General features: G+C 50.1%; 7 protein-coding genes across 7 annotated transcripts; 2 read left to right on the top strand and 5 right to left on the bottom strand.

The window, feature by feature from the left end:
* Window positions 1-447: 447 nt before the first annotated feature.
* On the bottom strand, window positions 448-807 carry N7518_000252 (uncharacterized protein; the record flags this gene model as incomplete). Its single annotated transcript, XM_057181180.1, has 3 exons — window positions 448-478; window positions 540-639; window positions 699-807. The coding sequence occupies 3 exons, from the start codon at window positions 805-807 to the stop codon at window positions 448-450; spliced, it is 240 nt and encodes a 79-aa protein (XP_057046530.1).
* Window positions 808-1,215: 408 nt separating this feature from the next.
* On the bottom strand, window positions 1,216-2,697 carry N7518_000251 (DUF1479 domain-containing protein; the record flags this gene model as incomplete). Its single annotated transcript, XM_057181179.1, has 2 exons — window positions 1,216-2,382; window positions 2,437-2,697. The coding sequence occupies 2 exons, from the start codon at window positions 2,695-2,697 to the stop codon at window positions 1,216-1,218; spliced, it is 1,428 nt and encodes a 475-aa protein (XP_057046529.1).
* A 1,027-nt stretch (window positions 2,698-3,724) lies between these two features.
* N7518_000250 (uncharacterized protein) lies at window positions 3,725-4,767 on the top strand (the record flags this gene model as incomplete). Its single annotated transcript, XM_057181178.1, has 3 exons — window positions 3,725-3,776; window positions 3,887-4,068; window positions 4,120-4,767. The coding sequence occupies 3 exons, from the start codon at window positions 3,725-3,727 to the stop codon at window positions 4,765-4,767; spliced, it is 882 nt and encodes a 293-aa protein (XP_057046528.1).
* A 340-nt stretch (window positions 4,768-5,107) lies between these two features.
* On the top strand, window positions 5,108-6,840 carry N7518_000249 (uncharacterized protein; the record flags this gene model as incomplete). Its single annotated transcript, XM_057181177.1, has 5 exons — window positions 5,108-5,166; window positions 5,222-5,301; window positions 5,364-5,718; window positions 5,777-6,005; window positions 6,055-6,840. 5 exons carry the CDS (start codon window positions 5,108-5,110, stop codon window positions 6,838-6,840), a joined length of 1,509 nt encoding a protein of 502 aa, XP_057046527.1.
* A 610-nt stretch (window positions 6,841-7,450) lies between these two features.
* Window positions 7,451-8,413, bottom strand: N7518_000248 (Bax inhibitor-1 family protein; the record flags this gene model as incomplete). Its single annotated transcript, XM_057181176.1, has 3 exons — window positions 7,451-8,048; window positions 8,119-8,189; window positions 8,261-8,413. 3 exons carry the CDS (start codon window positions 8,411-8,413, stop codon window positions 7,451-7,453), a joined length of 822 nt encoding a protein of 273 aa, XP_057046526.1.
* A 404-nt stretch (window positions 8,414-8,817) lies between these two features.
* On the bottom strand, window positions 8,818-10,478 carry N7518_000247 (uncharacterized protein; the record flags this gene model as incomplete). Its single annotated transcript, XM_057181175.1, has 5 exons — window positions 8,818-9,240; window positions 9,308-9,699; window positions 9,758-9,949; window positions 10,004-10,265; window positions 10,344-10,478. 5 exons carry the CDS (start codon window positions 10,476-10,478, stop codon window positions 8,818-8,820), a joined length of 1,404 nt encoding a protein of 467 aa, XP_057046525.1.
* A 2,817-nt stretch (window positions 10,479-13,295) lies between these two features.
* Window positions 13,296-16,600, bottom strand: N7518_000246 (SPX and EXS domain-containing protein; the record flags this gene model as incomplete). Its single annotated transcript, XM_057181174.1, has 6 exons — window positions 13,296-14,378; window positions 14,432-14,605; window positions 14,658-14,801; window positions 14,855-16,351; window positions 16,409-16,463; window positions 16,563-16,600. The coding sequence occupies 6 exons, from the start codon at window positions 16,598-16,600 to the stop codon at window positions 13,296-13,298; spliced, it is 2,991 nt and encodes a 996-aa protein (XP_057046524.1).
* Window positions 16,601-16,807: the final 207 nt, after the last annotated feature.

Raw genomic sequence — 16,807 nt, 5'->3', positions numbered from 1 at the left:
GGCAAGATCTACCTCGATCCGCGCTATTGATTTCCATGGTAACGTGATGCATTTATCTCCGAGGTCCGCCCGGAATCTTGGTTTGGCTTTGCCAGTCCCACGGTTCAGATAATGAACATCCCTCGGTGTGGCTGTGCATGTGCAACCTACCCCTCCTCGACGCCACCAAGGTGGTCAGCCTCGATTTGACTGTTACGTACTACTCCGTACAACATACCGAGGACAAGAATTGCCCCCATTCACGGGTGGTTTTTTGAGGTGGTTTTTGGGGTAGTTTTTGTGGTGATTTTTGTAATTGGACTGACTACACGCAACACGTGTCAAAAAGGTATAGGTATACGGAGTAGACAAGTCTGATTTTATCTATCCTATCTGCGTAGTCTCTGTCTGGGTATTCATTCACTCATTCCTCCCAAGTATCATTATTGCTCTCATCCAATTATTCGTTTAGTTGGAGATCTTGTCGCTGACTTGCTTGCTGTATTACACAATCGAATGTTAGCAGATATCCAGAGCAAGGAATTTGGAGTGTCACATACCCAGTGGCCTTCTCGTAGGCCGAGCGGGCACCATCGGTTATCTTCTCCTGCGTGTTGCGGTCGACATTGTAGCCAGACTTCTTGACACCTGCACCGAAGGCTGAGGCAAAGCATTGTCAGCGCAAATTCACTTTACACAAAGAACGATAAACCACTCACCCTTGTCAACGTAGTCGTCGCTCTGCTGGTTGTTGTTGTTGCTGCTGTTGTTGCTGCTAGACTCGTGGTTGCCGCCGGAGCTGGAAACAGCCTTCTTGATGAAATCCATGATGATGATATGTGTAGATTATTTGGATATTTAACAGAGATAGATATGAGTAAAGAAATAGACAAGAAGAAAGAGAGTTGTATTTGTATCTGGGAACACCGTCACAGTAGGGCTGCCCCTCTTCTGCCAAGTTTACTTGAGTGGCGATTCGTCGTCATTACTCCAGTAGCCGTCTTACCGCCCCCATGCCTTCCAGGTATGCAGTCTGGGTCAGGGTGGGATGGTAAGACGGCTAATTGCGCATTGCGGTTCGTTCGGTGGGCTAGGCTCGAGCATAAGGAACCCTAATAGGCCATGATCTTCAAGCAGTAAAAGTAATAATTGAGACTTATTTTCAAATACAAGTTGCTATATACATCTTTGAAAGAAAGGTAACTCCAGAAAAATGCCATCCAAATCAAACAAATCTTAAACACCGAAACAGGCCTTATTGGCAGACCGGATGGCTTCCTTCTCACCCTCGCTCATTGCGTCGGTGATCTCCCAAGGGGTGTTGCCTAAGCCCATAGCACGCTGACCCTCTGGGCTCAGCGCCGACCAATCCATAGCACCCTTGAATCCCGACTCACCGGGTCCACCAGCACCAGGGAAATCCCACGGAGGCGAATAGTTCAGCGCAGCCTGGCGCTGCTTAAGAAGGTATTTCACATTCATGTCGCACAGCGGGGTAGCGGGAATGTACATAACACTAGAGTCCTGGGTACCACGGTGCTCCTTGTCCACGGAATGAAGAGAATCGCAGTGCCATGCAACAAAATCACCAGGCGCAACCTCCGGTACTGAAACCATAGTCGACTCGAGATCGAGATGCGGGTGTGTGACCGGGTTGTACTCCTGGCAAGCACCAGGCACGGAGCCCGGGAATGTAGCATCCAAAGCCGGTTTTGAGATCTCGACGTCGAAGAACGGACGCAGGATGGTGTACGCCGTGCTGTGGTTGATCATGGGGCAGACGTGCAACGAGCCCTCGCCAGGCTTGGTGTCCGACATAGATAGCCAGGCCTGGAAGAACCGCAGCATGGAGCATGCACCGGCGCCATTGTATAGGTCCATGTTGGCGCTCAGACGGTGTCGCGCATCCCACGCGTCGTATTGCTCCCAGTTTCCTTCTAGGATCTTGGTGTAGACTCGAGAGTACTCGGGGTCTTCCCAGCGCTCGAGGGAACCGCCGTCAATGTGCGGGCCGAGGGCGAATTTTGCGTCGCCTGGATCGCGGATGCGTAGACGATCTGCGTAGGTGAGCGGATTGGTGGTTGAGATCTTGCTGTTAGGGTCGGATGAATGCCACAGCTGCTGCATGAAGCGCTGGGTGTTGAGCATGTTGCTGTGACCTCGGGCTTCGGCCTGGGATGGAGTCCAGTACAGCTCGTAGACAGCTGGGGAGTCAGCCGGGAAGGCCTTGACTCGCTCTTTGTTGGCGGCCACATAGTCGCGAATCCGCTGCTTATACTCTAGGGCTTGGTCCCGAGGGACTACATTGCGGACGACCGCACTGCCTCGGTGGCGGATCTCTTTTAATGCAGCTTCAGACACATTTCCAGAGATCACATCAGAGTACTCAATTGAGGGAATAATCTGTATTTGAAAGTCAGTCTTTTGCTCGGTATTGCGGGTTACATGTGCACATACGTCGCTGCCCTTTGCCTTGATCTTTTGCACTTCTTCATCCAAGCTAGGGAGCAATCGCTCCCAACTCTTTGTAATTGCGTCTTTATTCTTCTCGAATATTTGCGCTTTCAGCTCCTGGAACCGTGCAGGGAGAGGTTCTGGCTTGTAGTCGGGCCTTAAGCTGGGGAAAACCGATGAGATATCACCGGCGGCCTTGGTTGTCTGGGCCGAGGTAGAGGCCGCTCGGACAGCGGATCTTGAGATAAACTTTGATAGCGACATGGCTGGAGTGAATTCAAGGTGTGTATTCCAACTTTGCGGGGATCTACCCCAATGCTTTATATGTTTTTCGTGGGGAACACAACATACATTGGTCGAGGCGGAATTATTCCATATACAGTAATCGAGCCGCCGTCGGAAAGAGATGTGCCGCAAAATTACTACGTTGGGATATCTACCCGCATTCCAGTCTCCCTACCTGCTAGCGCTTACCATAATACAGCTGCTGTTCATGACATCAGCCTACAAATTATCATTTATGAGGCTAAAGATGTCAATAATGGAGATAAGTACTTTCGAAGCTTTGGCGGTTCGGAAAGATCATTCGGGAATATGCCAAGCCGGGTTTCGGGATAGAAGATCTGCATTTAGCCGAAGTACTATACAATATAGGAACACTGCCTGCCATACCACGACACCAACTGTGGACTTGAATTGAATTGAACCTGCGTTGTCTTTCTCGAAGGATATGATCAAGTGAATGTTATATGTGCTGCAGAGCAGTTCTATGAATGTCTATATATCTCGTAGTGACCCCTCGGGCAATTCTCCGAGGGCAATCCACCTGCCCAGGTGGATTCCACGGTTTATATAACCCAAGAACCAAATGCAGGCATGCCGAGTTCTCTATATTGCAATGTCTCACTAGCTGATCCAAACTACAGCATATATTCGCATCGAACAATATACATAAGTGCCTCCATAAATAGAGCATAATATCAAGAAGAGGGGAACTGCTGTCAGATGGCCTGATACGTACCCAAGGAGAACGGAGATTTAGATTAGATTGGGCCTCATCCAGCCGGCCTCGTACGATGTACATAGGTACAAGGATCTCGGCCACGTTGGCCTCAATCCTTCCTCTCGTCCGACCGGTTAGATTCTATTATCCTACCCCGCGAGGGGCAGAAAATGGGCACGGAATATGTATGCCGCGCAAGGTCCACGATGTCCACTCTATGTATAAAAGAGGGCTGAATCCCCTGCTAGAAACCGTACAACTCAACCCATCAACCGTTAATACTTAAACATGTCTATCTCTGTGCAAGGAAGGACCGCCATCGTAACCGGAGCTGGCTCCGGTATGTCTCCTGCATACTGCAATATCAAACGGAAGCTTACATGTAGTCAGGTATCAACCTCTGCTTCGCCAGATTGTTAGTTGAAAATGGCTGCAATGTCCTAATTGCAGACCTAGCCTTGCGTCCCGAAGCGCAAGTGTTCGTCGATGAGCACAAGACCGATTCCCCGCGAGTGGTCTTCCAAGAGACCAATGTGGTTGACTGGGCTCAGCTCGAGCGGATGTTCGAGGTTGCCGAGAAGGAGTTCGGCGAGATTGATATTGTGTGCCCGGGCGCGGGAGTCTACGAGCCGGTAAGACAAAAAACAACCCCAACAAATCTACAAGTCTAACTAGAACAATAGCTCTGGAGCAACTTCTGGCGCCCACCTGGCGCGGGCGAAAGCAAGGACTCGACCACTGGCGGCCGATACGCTATAATCGATATCAACCTCACCCACCCGATCCGCACGACCCAGCTGGCAATTGCTCATTTCCTGAACAACTGTACCAGCGGTCGCCCGAAGCATATCCTTCATATCTCCAGTATTGCAGCCCAGAACGCTAATCTCGCCAACCCGGTTTACTGCGCCACGAAACACGCCATTAGCGGCTTTGTGCGTTCGCTCGCCAATCTCGACAAGAAGTTTGGTATCCGAGTCACAGCCGTGGCTCCCGGTGTTATCAAGACTCCGCTCTGGACTGAACACCCGGAGAAGATGAAGTTGATTGATGGTAGCGATGAGTGGGTGACGCCCGAGGAAGTAGCCGAGGTGATGTTGGCGCTTTTGCAGCAGGACGAGGTCAGCGAGACTATCGGCGACCGGTCGGGTAATGGGCAGCAGTTTAAGGTGGAGGGAGGTACGGTTCTGGAGGTGTCAAAGACTGTGCGCGCAGTCGCTCAATTCAATGACCCTGGTCCTGGCAATCGCCCTGGAAACACGGCGTCGGATCATCACGAGGTCGAGGAGGAGACTTATAAGATCCTGGAGCAGAAAGGATGGGGACTGTGAATGCTATAGTCAGTAGTATCAAATACAACTCCGACAATTTTATAAATACCTCGAAGTGCTTGAAATGGAGTTGATGTTGTAGCAAAGTACCAAGGGCGGGTCATGTGTCGACCCGATAAGCTTTGGAAAGTCAAGGTTGGGCTCTCAAGTGGCCACGGATCTTTCTCTCCTTAAATTCCTCCGCCTTTTCCATTCTCCAGGGCTTTTCTCTTCTTTACTAAACTACTACTAATCTCTCTCTTTTGGTTTTGCCTCGGCCCCGCTGGTAGCGGCCGTTAATTATGTTTTGCACGCCAATCGACCGATAACACCATTTCCGCAACAGATAACCAATATCAAAATGGAGGAGGCCGCGCTCGGGGTTAGTCCATCCGGGGGACATCAAAATATGCTGCGCAGGTAGGCCGGAGCACAATATCTTGATGTTGATGGTGGCTAATTTGGATTCCATCAGACGTGCAGCCCGTGCAAGACCTGGAGATGTCGTGGGGGAGGCCAGTTGGACCAGCAGTGTGATCAACCTGGTTAATACCAGTAAGTGCGAGGAAGCGCACAATACAACAGTGCTCCGAATTCTGATACAATTTCTCCTGTAGTCATCGGTGCCGGTGTGCTTGCGATGCCCCTAGCCATCTCTCGTATGGGAATCGTCCTCGGCGTCTGCGTCATTCTGTGGTCTGCAGTCACCGCAGGATTCGGCCTCTATCTGCAATCACTATGCGCGCAATACCTAGACCGTGGAAGCGCATCATTTTTTGCTCTATCGCAATTAACATACCCCAATGCGGCCGTCGTCTTTGACTGTGCGATTGCGATCAAATGTTTCGGAGTTGGCGTGAGCTATCTCATCATCATTGGAGATCTCATGCCGGGAGTGATACAGGGCTTTGTCGGCAGCGAGCCAGGATACGATTTCCTGGTGGACCGCCACTTTTGGGTTACTTTCTTTATGTGCGTTGCCTCTTGCATTGTGTCTAATTGAGGGGAAGTGCTGACCATTTGACTTTAGGCTGATCGTGATTCCTATTTCCTACCTGCGCCGCTTGGATTCTTTGAAGTATACTAGTATCGCGGCCTTGGTGTCCATGGCCTATTTGGTTGTCTTGGTTGTGTATAAGTTTGTCCAAGGAGACACGATGAAAGATCGGGGCCCGATTCGCGTGGGCCATTGGGAGGGCGCAGTTCCGACTCTTAGCAGTCTGCCAGTTATTGTCTTTGCATTTACTTGCCATCAAAATGTACTTCCCCACGTCGTGACTCGTCGATTCTTTCTAACAAGCATTCCAGATGTTCTCCATCCTCAACGAAATCGGCAATAACAGCCATTTCCGCACAACCGCCGTTGTCATTGCGAGCGCCGGTAGTGCAGCTGCAACCTACATTCTCGTTGCCATCACCGGGTACTTATCCTTTGGCAACAGCGTAGGCGGCAATATCGTCGGCATGTACCCACCGGGCGTGTACGCAACGATCGGCCGCGCCGCAATCGTCATGCTAGTAGTCTTCTCTTACCCACTACAATGCCATCCATGCCGCGCCTCAGTCGATGCCGTCCTAAAATGGCGTCCCCGAGCACAAGTCGCCGGCGCAGAGAGTTCCCCAAACCGACACCCACTGCTAGGCCCGCGCGGAAACCGCACGCCAGAGCCAATGAGCGACCTTCGCTTCTCCATTATCACAACTACCATCTTGATCCTGAGCTACCTAGTCGCCATGACCGTGTCCTCCCTTGAATCCGTGCTGGCATATGTCGGGAGCACTGGCAGCACGAGCATCAGCTTCATTCTTCCGGGCTTGTTTTACTACAAGATCTCATCGCCCGACTCGCCTACCCACCAGGGCTTAATGAAAGAGGACGACGAGGCGGAGGATGATCTCTCAGGAGATGACGAGGGTGACGACGGCGAGGGTTCCCTCGCTCGTCCATTGACAGAGAGTAGCCTTTTGCACCGTGGCACCCGCCACTGGCGCAAGGCGCTGGTTCGCCGACTCAGCCTGGCGTTGGCTCTCTACGGCCTCGTTGTTATGGTTGTGTGTCTGGTTACGAACACCTTCTTCAAAATCTCACATTAATAGGCCGCGTCCTTTATGTATGAAATCTCTTTCCCCTTCTTGTTGGCCGGAGCCTGTCTTTTTATCATCTTTCAACCTGCCGTGTATTATCTCAGGAACTTCTCCCTTGGGCTTTTCTCGCCTGTTCATCCGTCTCATTTCTCTTTGCATATTCTTCTCCGTTTGCGCGTTGCTCTCTATATTCGCTGTTGTGTCTATTCTGTTGGGTATTGCTCTTTGCATATTTAAGTTTTATTTGATTTGGGTTGTCCATGCTAGGCGTTTGGATGATTGTGTGTATTTGACTCAATTTCTTAATTTATACTGTTGGCTGCTCATTATTACGCGGGTATGCAATAGCTAATTGCTTTGGGTAAGGAAAAAAAGAGGGAAGATAGGATTCAAGGCAAACTTACAGCGAACAGAGTTATAAAAATTCAAAATATGAATGAAGAGAAGTGTACAATAAAAAGTGATTAAAAGACTCGATGTAAATCATAAAACCCTCATTCGAAACTAGTTCCGAGAAGCAAGAAAACGCAAGCTTATTTGTCAAGTTTGTTTGCCATCGGACCAGAACCTGCTACAAGTAGGCACGTATCTCTCAATCCTCAGACATTTCAATGCACAATTAGTTGTTGTTGTTAGCACCGTTCAGAATCCGCAGAATGGACATGAACAAGTTAAGCACGTCGAGATAAAGCGAGATCGAAGCAGCGATCTCCTCCTCAACGTGATAGTGCCGCATAACCAACTGCGTATCGACGAGAATATAGCCCGAGAAGACGAGAGCGCCAAGCACACCATAAATGATCTCCATCGTGCTGTTGAACGGGATGAACATAGCCACGAACCCGAACAGGACCATGAACCACAACGCGCCGAACAGGTATGGCATCCAGTCGGTGAAGTCGTACTTAGTCTGGCATGCAAAGAGCGTCAAGGCGACGAAGATTCCTAGTGTTAGTGCGAGCGCTTGCACCACTACTTTCGCATCGTAGAAAGATGTCGCCACGCTGATTGAGTACGCTTCAAGGATGGTGAAGCCTGATAGGAAAAGAAGGTTGGTCGGGTAGGACTTTCGCTTCCAGAATGTTGCGAGCATGAATCCCAGAGCACCGAAGACTGAGATTATCATCAACCAGAAGTTGGACTGGATCCAGGTGCGGTAGGAGTCGTTAAAGAAGGAGATTGAGCTGAGGACCGTTGTAAGGAGGAGTTGGGCCGTTCTGGGTGAAGAGTGTTAGTAAGAATTTCGTAGAGCCCACGCAATGCATTTGTGAAGCGGGTTGCACTTACAGAATCGAGTACACTTTGCGCACGAATTGCATTCGGATGTCAATCGTTCCTTCGGCGACGGTGCCTCCGAACTATGCGATTTTGTCAGTTTCTGCATTTCTAGCCGGGCTCAAGTCCCCCAAATGGCATGATGCATGCATACCTTGAAATCATCCGGCAGATTGTCATCCTCACCGCGAGGCGTTGACTCCGCTGGAGCCGCTGTGGCCTGGTAGGAGGGAGGGGCTCGGGAGTAAGCCGGGTCATCTAAGGAGTCCCGCTGGGGAGCGGGCTCGTATCTGGTGTTTTCAGCCATGGTGGTATAGAGATATGTTTAGTCTCGCGGCGCTGGTGTTGAACGTTGGAATGGATCGCCGACAAAGAGGAAGATGAGCTGAAGCCTGGAGGTGGAGTCCATATGATGTGACGAGTCACGTGTGATAAGCCACATGTGGGGCGCGCTTGCTTATGTTATACATACCCCTTTGCCCGGGTGGCGCCCACATGGGCAGGTGGACCGGGGACAGCAGAGTTGTACTTCTATATACTTTTCACTATATTCTATTTTTTTGCGGGTTAATATCTCGATGATATGAGCACAGGAAAGACTTCGAATCATATAAAGTTCTAACACGCTTTCAATATACATGAGTTTTTATAATGCACTCGTGTCAGATGAAGCAGCAGAAAAGACTGCCATCGACTTCCAGACCCACCGATCTATGAAGAATTCGAGTTATCCGCACAGGACCACGCAGCTGAACCACCGTTCGCCTTGTAGCTGTCCATAATGCTGACAACAGACCCATATGTACCAGCGACCATCATAAAACTGCCGATGACGATAACAAAGACACTCCAGCAAACCATGAACATCCACCTCGGGGATCGGTCGACCTTCCCCTTGCCCCAGTTATCGTACAGCCACATGCAGCCCATGGGTTGGAAACACATGAATGTACCGAGCAAAGCACCGATGAGCGAGACGAGACTGTTAAAGACGGGAATGGCACTTGCGATGACGTAGGAAATAAGACCGAGTGCTGTGGTGCAGCCGATCCACGCGCCCCAGTGCACCATGCTGTTTGAGGTGAGGTGTTTGGAGCCTCTGAGGGCGCGGACGAAGACGAATTTGGCGGGCAACTGTGAGTATTGTGTCAGTTCATAACTGGATTGCATAGATACAGAGACCGAGAGAGAAAGTGCTTACATGAACGAACAGCATCACAGAAACCAGAAGACCTGGAATGGCAAAGCCATAGCTGACCTTCTTCATAGTATCGCCGGCGGAGCCAAGAGCAGGCGAGGCAACATAAGAGCCGCAGTAGTAGTAGACTACAACGCCGATGGTAACGTAGACAGCCGTCACGCAGCTTTGGCAGATGATCAACGAGCGAGTATAATATTTGGGGTCGCGCATCTCCGATACGATAGAGAAGAATGCCGGTGTGCCAGCGTAGGCGAAGATAATCGCGCTCACGGCACTGATGGCTTCACTGAATTTGGGACTGGCAACGATCTTGTAGTCAGATACCCAGATTCCCTCTTGTGGGGCTGAGGCCGGGCGGTCCTGAACGCCGACAGCGATGGTGACGATGAAGACTATAGTACGAATCGGTTAGGGCTATGTTATATCCCGTGACATCTAGGGAAATCTTACTTGCGGCCAAGATGCAAGTCAGTCCAATCCATGCTAACCAACTGATTTTTCCGAGAGTTCGAATACTGGCGAAGAGGATTCCTGCGACGGCTGCAACAGCAACATAGACAGCCGTGCATGTGGCATGAGTCGAGACGGAATTGAAAGCGATTGACAGACCGAGCATTCCTGAGCCGGCGACGAAAATCCAGTCTAGAGAGGCAAGTTAGAAGCGAGTCTATAATCGTGATCATTGTATAGACCTACATAGGCAGAACACAAAGCCGAAAATCTCACGACCGATCACACCGAACATCAAGTAACCTGCATCGTCGATATTGTAGACTGAGCGATGGTTGAGCTTAAACACGCCGACCATGTAGTCGGACCACGTTGTAATAACAGCAACGACGATCAGGCAGATAACGCCTGGGACGAGGCCTAATGTATCAAAGGTGCTTGGGATGGAGAGGACACCAAGGCCGATCTGGCTTTTCATCATGAGGATCACTGTTCCTGCCCATCCTACCTAAAGAGGCCTTAGTTTGATCCAATTGGACATTCCATAGAGAAGAAAAGGAAGAAAAGAGGAAAAGAAAGAACATACATTTCGGTAGTTGGGTCCGGATTCGGTGATCTCTCCAAACACATCATCGTGGTTGTTGATATGACTATTCTGGATCTCACGGCTCTGAGATGGATCAAGACCTTCAAGGTCTTTTTCACTTTTGATATCCATCATATTGAAGAATGGGGAATGGGAATGTAGGGCGGATACAAAAACTGGGTCTCGAAGTACGCGGGATGTCGCGCTTATAACTACACCGGATGTCTGACCGATGGGCCACTACGGCCACCCAGAGAGACAGATAAGGGCTAATCGCTTGGATTCAACAAAAGTAAATGGTGAGGCGTCTGTAATACCCATTGTGGGTACTCGGTACGGAGTATATTGGCTCACTTTACAACATAATTCTACGCTAGCCCGGTTTCAGAACTATAACCCCGTCGATCCACCAGAAGCTGGGCAATGATAAATTGTTCTCGGGCATTTTGAACGTCTTTGAACCTATGACTAGACCGTGGAGACTATGTGGAGTACAAGTAGGTACCTAGGTAAGAATGGTTGGACACTTTCCAAGGTTCTCCATAACTACCCCATGGGGAGACGCGGAGAAGTTCATAATTGTGCAACCTTAACTAAACAACGTTACGCCTAAAGCGCCCAGAACGCCCAGAGCGCCTTTCCATATGCGTAAAATAAGAGAACACCTAGGTATTTATGCCAGTACATGGACGATCTTCATCAATGTTATCAGGCACGTTATCTATAGAACAACAAAGTTTAACTTACATTTCCCTTATGTACATTTAAGTAGATAACTGCCAACCTGCTATTATCAAACCCCCCAGATAAGCTGAACATCCAAGCTTTGCCACGGGAGTACCGACGTCAGCCTCTTACCACATCGTGAGGGGTTAAAAGGGGGGGAAAGCTAAAAAGAAGGGGCGTAGGTGGCTTTTCCCTTCGCCAAGCAGCTAATCACCGGTTGCTTGGCCGCTGATGAGGCATTTGCTTCCGAGATCGGCAACCGTACCCGGTCATTGCTAAAGTGTACGTAGGTTCTTTGTATGTTGTACTCCGTACGGACTACGGAGTAGATATCATGGCTTTCTTATTACGACTCATATCTCTCTTTTCTGGCATTTATTAGACGAACAATGCATATTTGGCCCTTTTGGTCCGGTACTCGAGAGTGCGATAGTGCGATCGTCGGTGTCCGGAACAGATAGGAAGGTACACATGGGCCAACTGCAACTACGCTGCGAATATCAAGGGAAAGGATCAGGCGGTACATGCGCCCTGTTAGAATATTTTACGTACAGAGTACTCAGACAAAGCCTGGGCGCTCTAACTAGGACGTCATTTTTCGCTTAAATTAACATATGGAGTAGTTGAAACCTCGAGCAACGGGTAGACAGGATCCTAACGTCAGTTGTTTAGTATGATCCACTCCTATCATTTCTGTCGCATTCTTTAACCCTTGTTAGTTCTCGCGTGATTTTCCCTCGGAAACCTATGATCTAGAAGAGTCCGTGAATGTAGGATCTATGATGTAGGATCTACAACATATGCATGGAGTTGCCTTCCAGAAAGCCCTAACATAGGTGTCCTACACTAAGACAAACAAAGTAAGATCGATCCTACAGATAAGACATTATCAATGACAAAAAAATATACCGTTGAATCCTGGAGCCTGGTCGATCAGGCCGATAGGAAAACTATGAGGTCCACTGGCTTGATCTTGCTCCTTTGTCTCTCGTTCGCAGCAACGCTCAATCCGTGCTTATTTCCGCCTCTCACCCCTCACATATCCAGATATCGAATCGATGTGCTTTCATACAACATAGAATACCAATCACGATCGTCGCTTCACTACCCTAACATCCCATTGACATGCCATATTGGTGGCGGTGCTAGCATGGGTGTTCCAGGCAAGGGATATACAGTAATAAACAAGCCCGCAGATATACACCGCTAGGTCAATCTCAGTGTTCTGAAGACAAGGAGCTCGCGGGCTTACAGCTGATCGAATGTTAGAATGGGACCGCTAATTTAGCGTGAAGGAAAATATATTAATCCGTGTTAATCCGCGTTTCGACCATCTATCTGCTCAGAGGGGTCTTAGCGAATGTCGAGATCTCTCTTTACACTAGGATGTCTTCATAGCTTATAATAGACGTTCATAAAGACCCCGTGATCATTATTTACCGTATTATCTTTACCACTAAATCCTACCTTCTTCTGTACTAGGGTATTATAACCCCTAAAAGAATCCCGACATTCGCTGATGTCTGACATTCGCCGAGCTCTCGGAATTCGGATTAATACATGTTCCTCTGGGCCAAGAGGCGCTAAAAATTAGCGGTCCCATTCTAACATTCGACCAGCTGTCGGTCGGGAGCCCACACAGGATCTAGACACACCCGAGGCTGACCAATGCGAGACATTTAGGTTCGCGCAGGAGTTAGCCCGGAACCACCTGCTTTGGAGACATCGCCAGATTGGGAACTTCAGAGTCCAGAACTCTCGGGCGAAAGACCCATGCAGACAAGCGCAGTCTCCCTCACGCAATATCCGTGCCCGCCTTCTTTCTGCTATCTGATAGAATTCGAGAGGACAATGCGACTGTATTGGCTGCGCTGACAGAAGGAGACGAGGAAGGAAGGAGCAAAAAAGCCACTCGGCAGGCCTGGCGAACAAACACGGCAGGAGCACGTACCAGACGGATACCATTCCGAGGAAACTACTATCTCGACGTGACTCGGGCCAGGTACCCGTAGGCGTATCTTGTAATATGTGTGTTTTGTCGCGAAGAGAAGAGCTGACCCGAAACCCAATATTAATATTTATGCATAGCAAGATAAGAAGTATATGCAAAGTTACTGGAGATATCTATAATTTCACATCACATCCATCAAGCGGGCGACGACCCCGACAGAGAACACCCCCCTGCTCATCAGCACCGATAGGCAATTGGCGCAGCCTAGCTGAAACCTACTCAATAATCCGACCCATCGTGTCTCTGCGCTCTGAATCCGGTCTCGATTCCGAATCCTCGTCCGTGCTCAGATCCGCCTCGTCGTCTTCGTCCGTGCTATCGTCTCCGCCATCCGCCATGTCCGGTCCTACACTTGCGCTGGACATGTAATTTGGTAGACGTCTTCGCTCGAAATCCTGCGCGTGGGCTGAGGCTACAATCGAGCCGACCCGGCTGATGCCAACCGAGGGGCGGCGGTTGCGGGCCCGCAAGCTGGACCCGGAGGGGGTGCCGTGCTCGACGTCGCCGGGCGCCATGAAAGGTGTTGAGGCGTGCTGCTGTTCTTCGAGTTGGACGTCTTCTGCTGAGCCGTCGAGGGGCGCTGGGGCTCGTGAGGGCACGTCGTAGGGGAGAGGGACATCGCGGGAAGCACGGAAGAGGAGGACATTGGTGCAGTGTTCGTTTTCGACACGGAAGATGGACCAAACGCCACGGCGGCAGACCTCCGAGAAGGCGACCATGAAGCTAAGCAGGGCGGACTGTTGTATATTTTTGATGAATATTGCGTAGAAGATCCAGTTGAAACGGATCATCACGTCGAGCACCATTGCGGCGTAGTATACCCATACGCGACGGAAGGCGAGGACTTCGCGGAGCATTGGGTTCTTGGCGTATGGGTTACCCAAACTCCAATCCATGATCAGATCCCATACTGAGGTGTAGACGGCGTTTAGGAGGGCGAAGGTGATGAACGAGGCTTGGAACCTCGTTTGAAGGTCGATGCGGTACATGCTGAGAGTGGCATAGTAGAGGACACCGAATATATACTTGCCCAAGTTCAGGAGATGGGGGAACGCGTTCTTCGTGTCCAGGTATCGGCGAATACATTGGAAAGCTCGCCAGACAGAGGGGAGGCATTGGAAAAAGCCCAAGAGCCGAGAGTGGGAGGAATTGCACTTGGGAGGGTAGTCCCAGTACGAGGCATATAGACAGAAGAAGAGCTCGATGTTTCCCATGGCATATGTCTGAGAACAGTACATGTCGCCGAGGAAGAAATCACGAAACTCTACTGGGTAGATTCCGGCAAGCAAAAGGCGCCACTAGATAGGTTAGATATGCTAATCGACAGTAATATGATGCTGTTTGAACTCACATTGGAAAAAGCGAACCATTTGCGACTCCGGTGGTAAAGAACACGGGCCGGCAAGAAAATAATGACGACTGTCAAGCCAATAAGGACGACAGGCCAATAGACATACATGTGGTTGTACCATGAGAAGTTGAGCCACATGAATAGGCCCATCAAGAAAAGGAAGAAAGAAGGGATCTGTACTTGTCAGGATGAATCATCAGAGCTACTACCGCGAAATAAGACATACCTCTAGCAACTGACGCCACTCTAAGGTGTTTCTGGTATCGTATTCGAAGACAAATGCATGATTGATCTTCGACTTTGTCCAGATCATACAATCCAAGCAGAAGAGCAAGAAATGGAATACGATCAGGAAATACCCTCCATATAACTGCTCGATTGGTCAATGAGGTCACACAATAGACGAAAGAGCGAAAAACCAACCTGGAGGAGATAACTGGTCCGAACTTGTTCAGCGACGTTAGGCGAGCGGAGATTCGACTTAGAATCAACCAAGGCCTTGATGGCAAACAGAGTTCCACCCATCAACAACAGACCGGAGCGGAAAGTATTCGGTGAGTAATCACCAGATTTGTTGATTGTGTGACGGAGTTTGGAGACGGCGATTTTGCGATTACCGCCCTCAAAGTAACGGGCATACAAGTCTTCGACCGCTGTCATCAAGCTCTCAATCACCTCACTCTGTACGAAGGACGCTTTGTTGACCTTTTCAGACATGTACCGGAGCGGTGGACGGGCGTGGACCGCTTTGTCGTATTTCTTGTTAATCTTCCGGAAAGCCGTTCGATTCAAATAAGCATATCCCTTGAGGAGCTCCACTCCGCGGTAGAACTCCTGCAACGCATGCTTGAGCTTACGCTTAGCGGAGCGATAGGGCACTTCTTGACTTTGTGGATCCTGCCGCCGCATAAAGTCCCTCCGGTTGGCGATGAACTCCCGATCTTGGGGTTGCATGCCGGGAGTCGCCATCTCCGCCAGTGCTTCCGAGTTCTTGCCGAAACGATTCTTTCCCACCAACGAACCCTTGATTCGAGCATTCGTGATTTTCGCAAACCCATTTGGTCGTTGATGTGTCTCCGAGTCATCGGATTTGATTCTCTTGGAAGCCAGGACATCTTGGATGCGCTGGTCTCGCATAATATGTAACTGCTGGCGAAGGACTCGCAGTTTCTCGGTGGCCTCTTGTTCTTTCGTCACATAAAACGAATCAATTTTGTGCAATTCGCTATCCAAGAACTCGAAGAACTCATCCCGACGTTTATCAAGCTCTGATGTAGCGCTAGGATCTACCTCTGCCGTGAACACGCGCCGCAGCAGCTGTGATGTCCGGTTGCCCGAGGCCACCTTCGTCAAGGCGTCACCACTCGAATAGCTCGTCCGTGGATCCAATTGGGGCCTCTTGGCCGGCAATGGCTCCGATAAAGGGCGAGAGGGCGAGCCGTTCAGCATTCCACGGCGATCCATGACCGGCGAAGGTGTCCGGAGATTCCCAAGTCTGTCTGCAGTATCCTCATGTGGCGGATAGTCTTCACCCGGGTCAAGTGCCGGGTCCGGAAGTTCAAACGAGGCTACGTCCGAACCTGCGGTATGGTGCTGTTGTGGCGGCGTTGCGAGTATGCTTCCATAACTACCAACGTTCTCAGAGAACCGCGATCCTGGCGTGCGAAGCGGTTGTCGCTCAGTTCTGGGCACCGGCGTGGAGCGTGCTGATGGCGGCTTGGCACCACTTCGTCGTGGCGTCGATGGGCCATTGTATTCTCCTGCATCGAGATGTTTATCGGTATTGGAGGGTGTGAGAGCAGATAGGACTGCGCCGCGACTTTGCGGGCTGGAAGTGGGCGGTCGATAGGACGGGACGCGGGGACTGCGATTTGCCTTCTGTAGGGCCCGGGTGATGGCCTTGACTTTCTTCTTGCCAGTCTAGATAATACATTCAGGTAAGTACAACTGTAACACAATGTGGCAATGATGACGAACCTTGTAGTCGAGATACTTTGCCCGCCATTCAGGAACGAGTTCCTGTTCCAGCTCTCTGCGGATTTGGTCAGCCACTGGAATGTCGCACACCGTCACGGGGGAATACAAACTTGGCAAATTTCATCCTGACCAACAATCCACCGTCATTGCATACGGTTTCGAGACCTGGAGTGCCGGCGCTGATCCGAACATCAAATCTCACACAAGTGCGAGGGTTCCAAAGCTGGAGCAAGAGTAAACGAAAGCCTCGCCACTCCTGAGTCGAGATAGGGGAAGACGGATAGTATTGGAAAGAGGACCTCGAGGAAAAACAAGTATGTTGTAGAAATTCCAACGACGCTATACTCAGATCCGAAGATTCTCCCCAGAAAATCTGCAACGCCGCAAACTCTACGGAGT

Source organism: Penicillium psychrosexuale (genome assembly GCF_028828465.1).
Source record: "Penicillium psychrosexuale strain IBT 29551 chromosome Unknown utg000001l, whole genome shotgun sequence".
Classification (NCBI taxonomy): Eukaryota; Fungi; Ascomycota; class Eurotiomycetes; order Eurotiales; family Aspergillaceae; genus Penicillium; species Penicillium psychrosexuale.
Note: the sequence above shows the minus strand (reverse complement) of the source record. Positions and strands in the feature narration are given on the sequence as shown.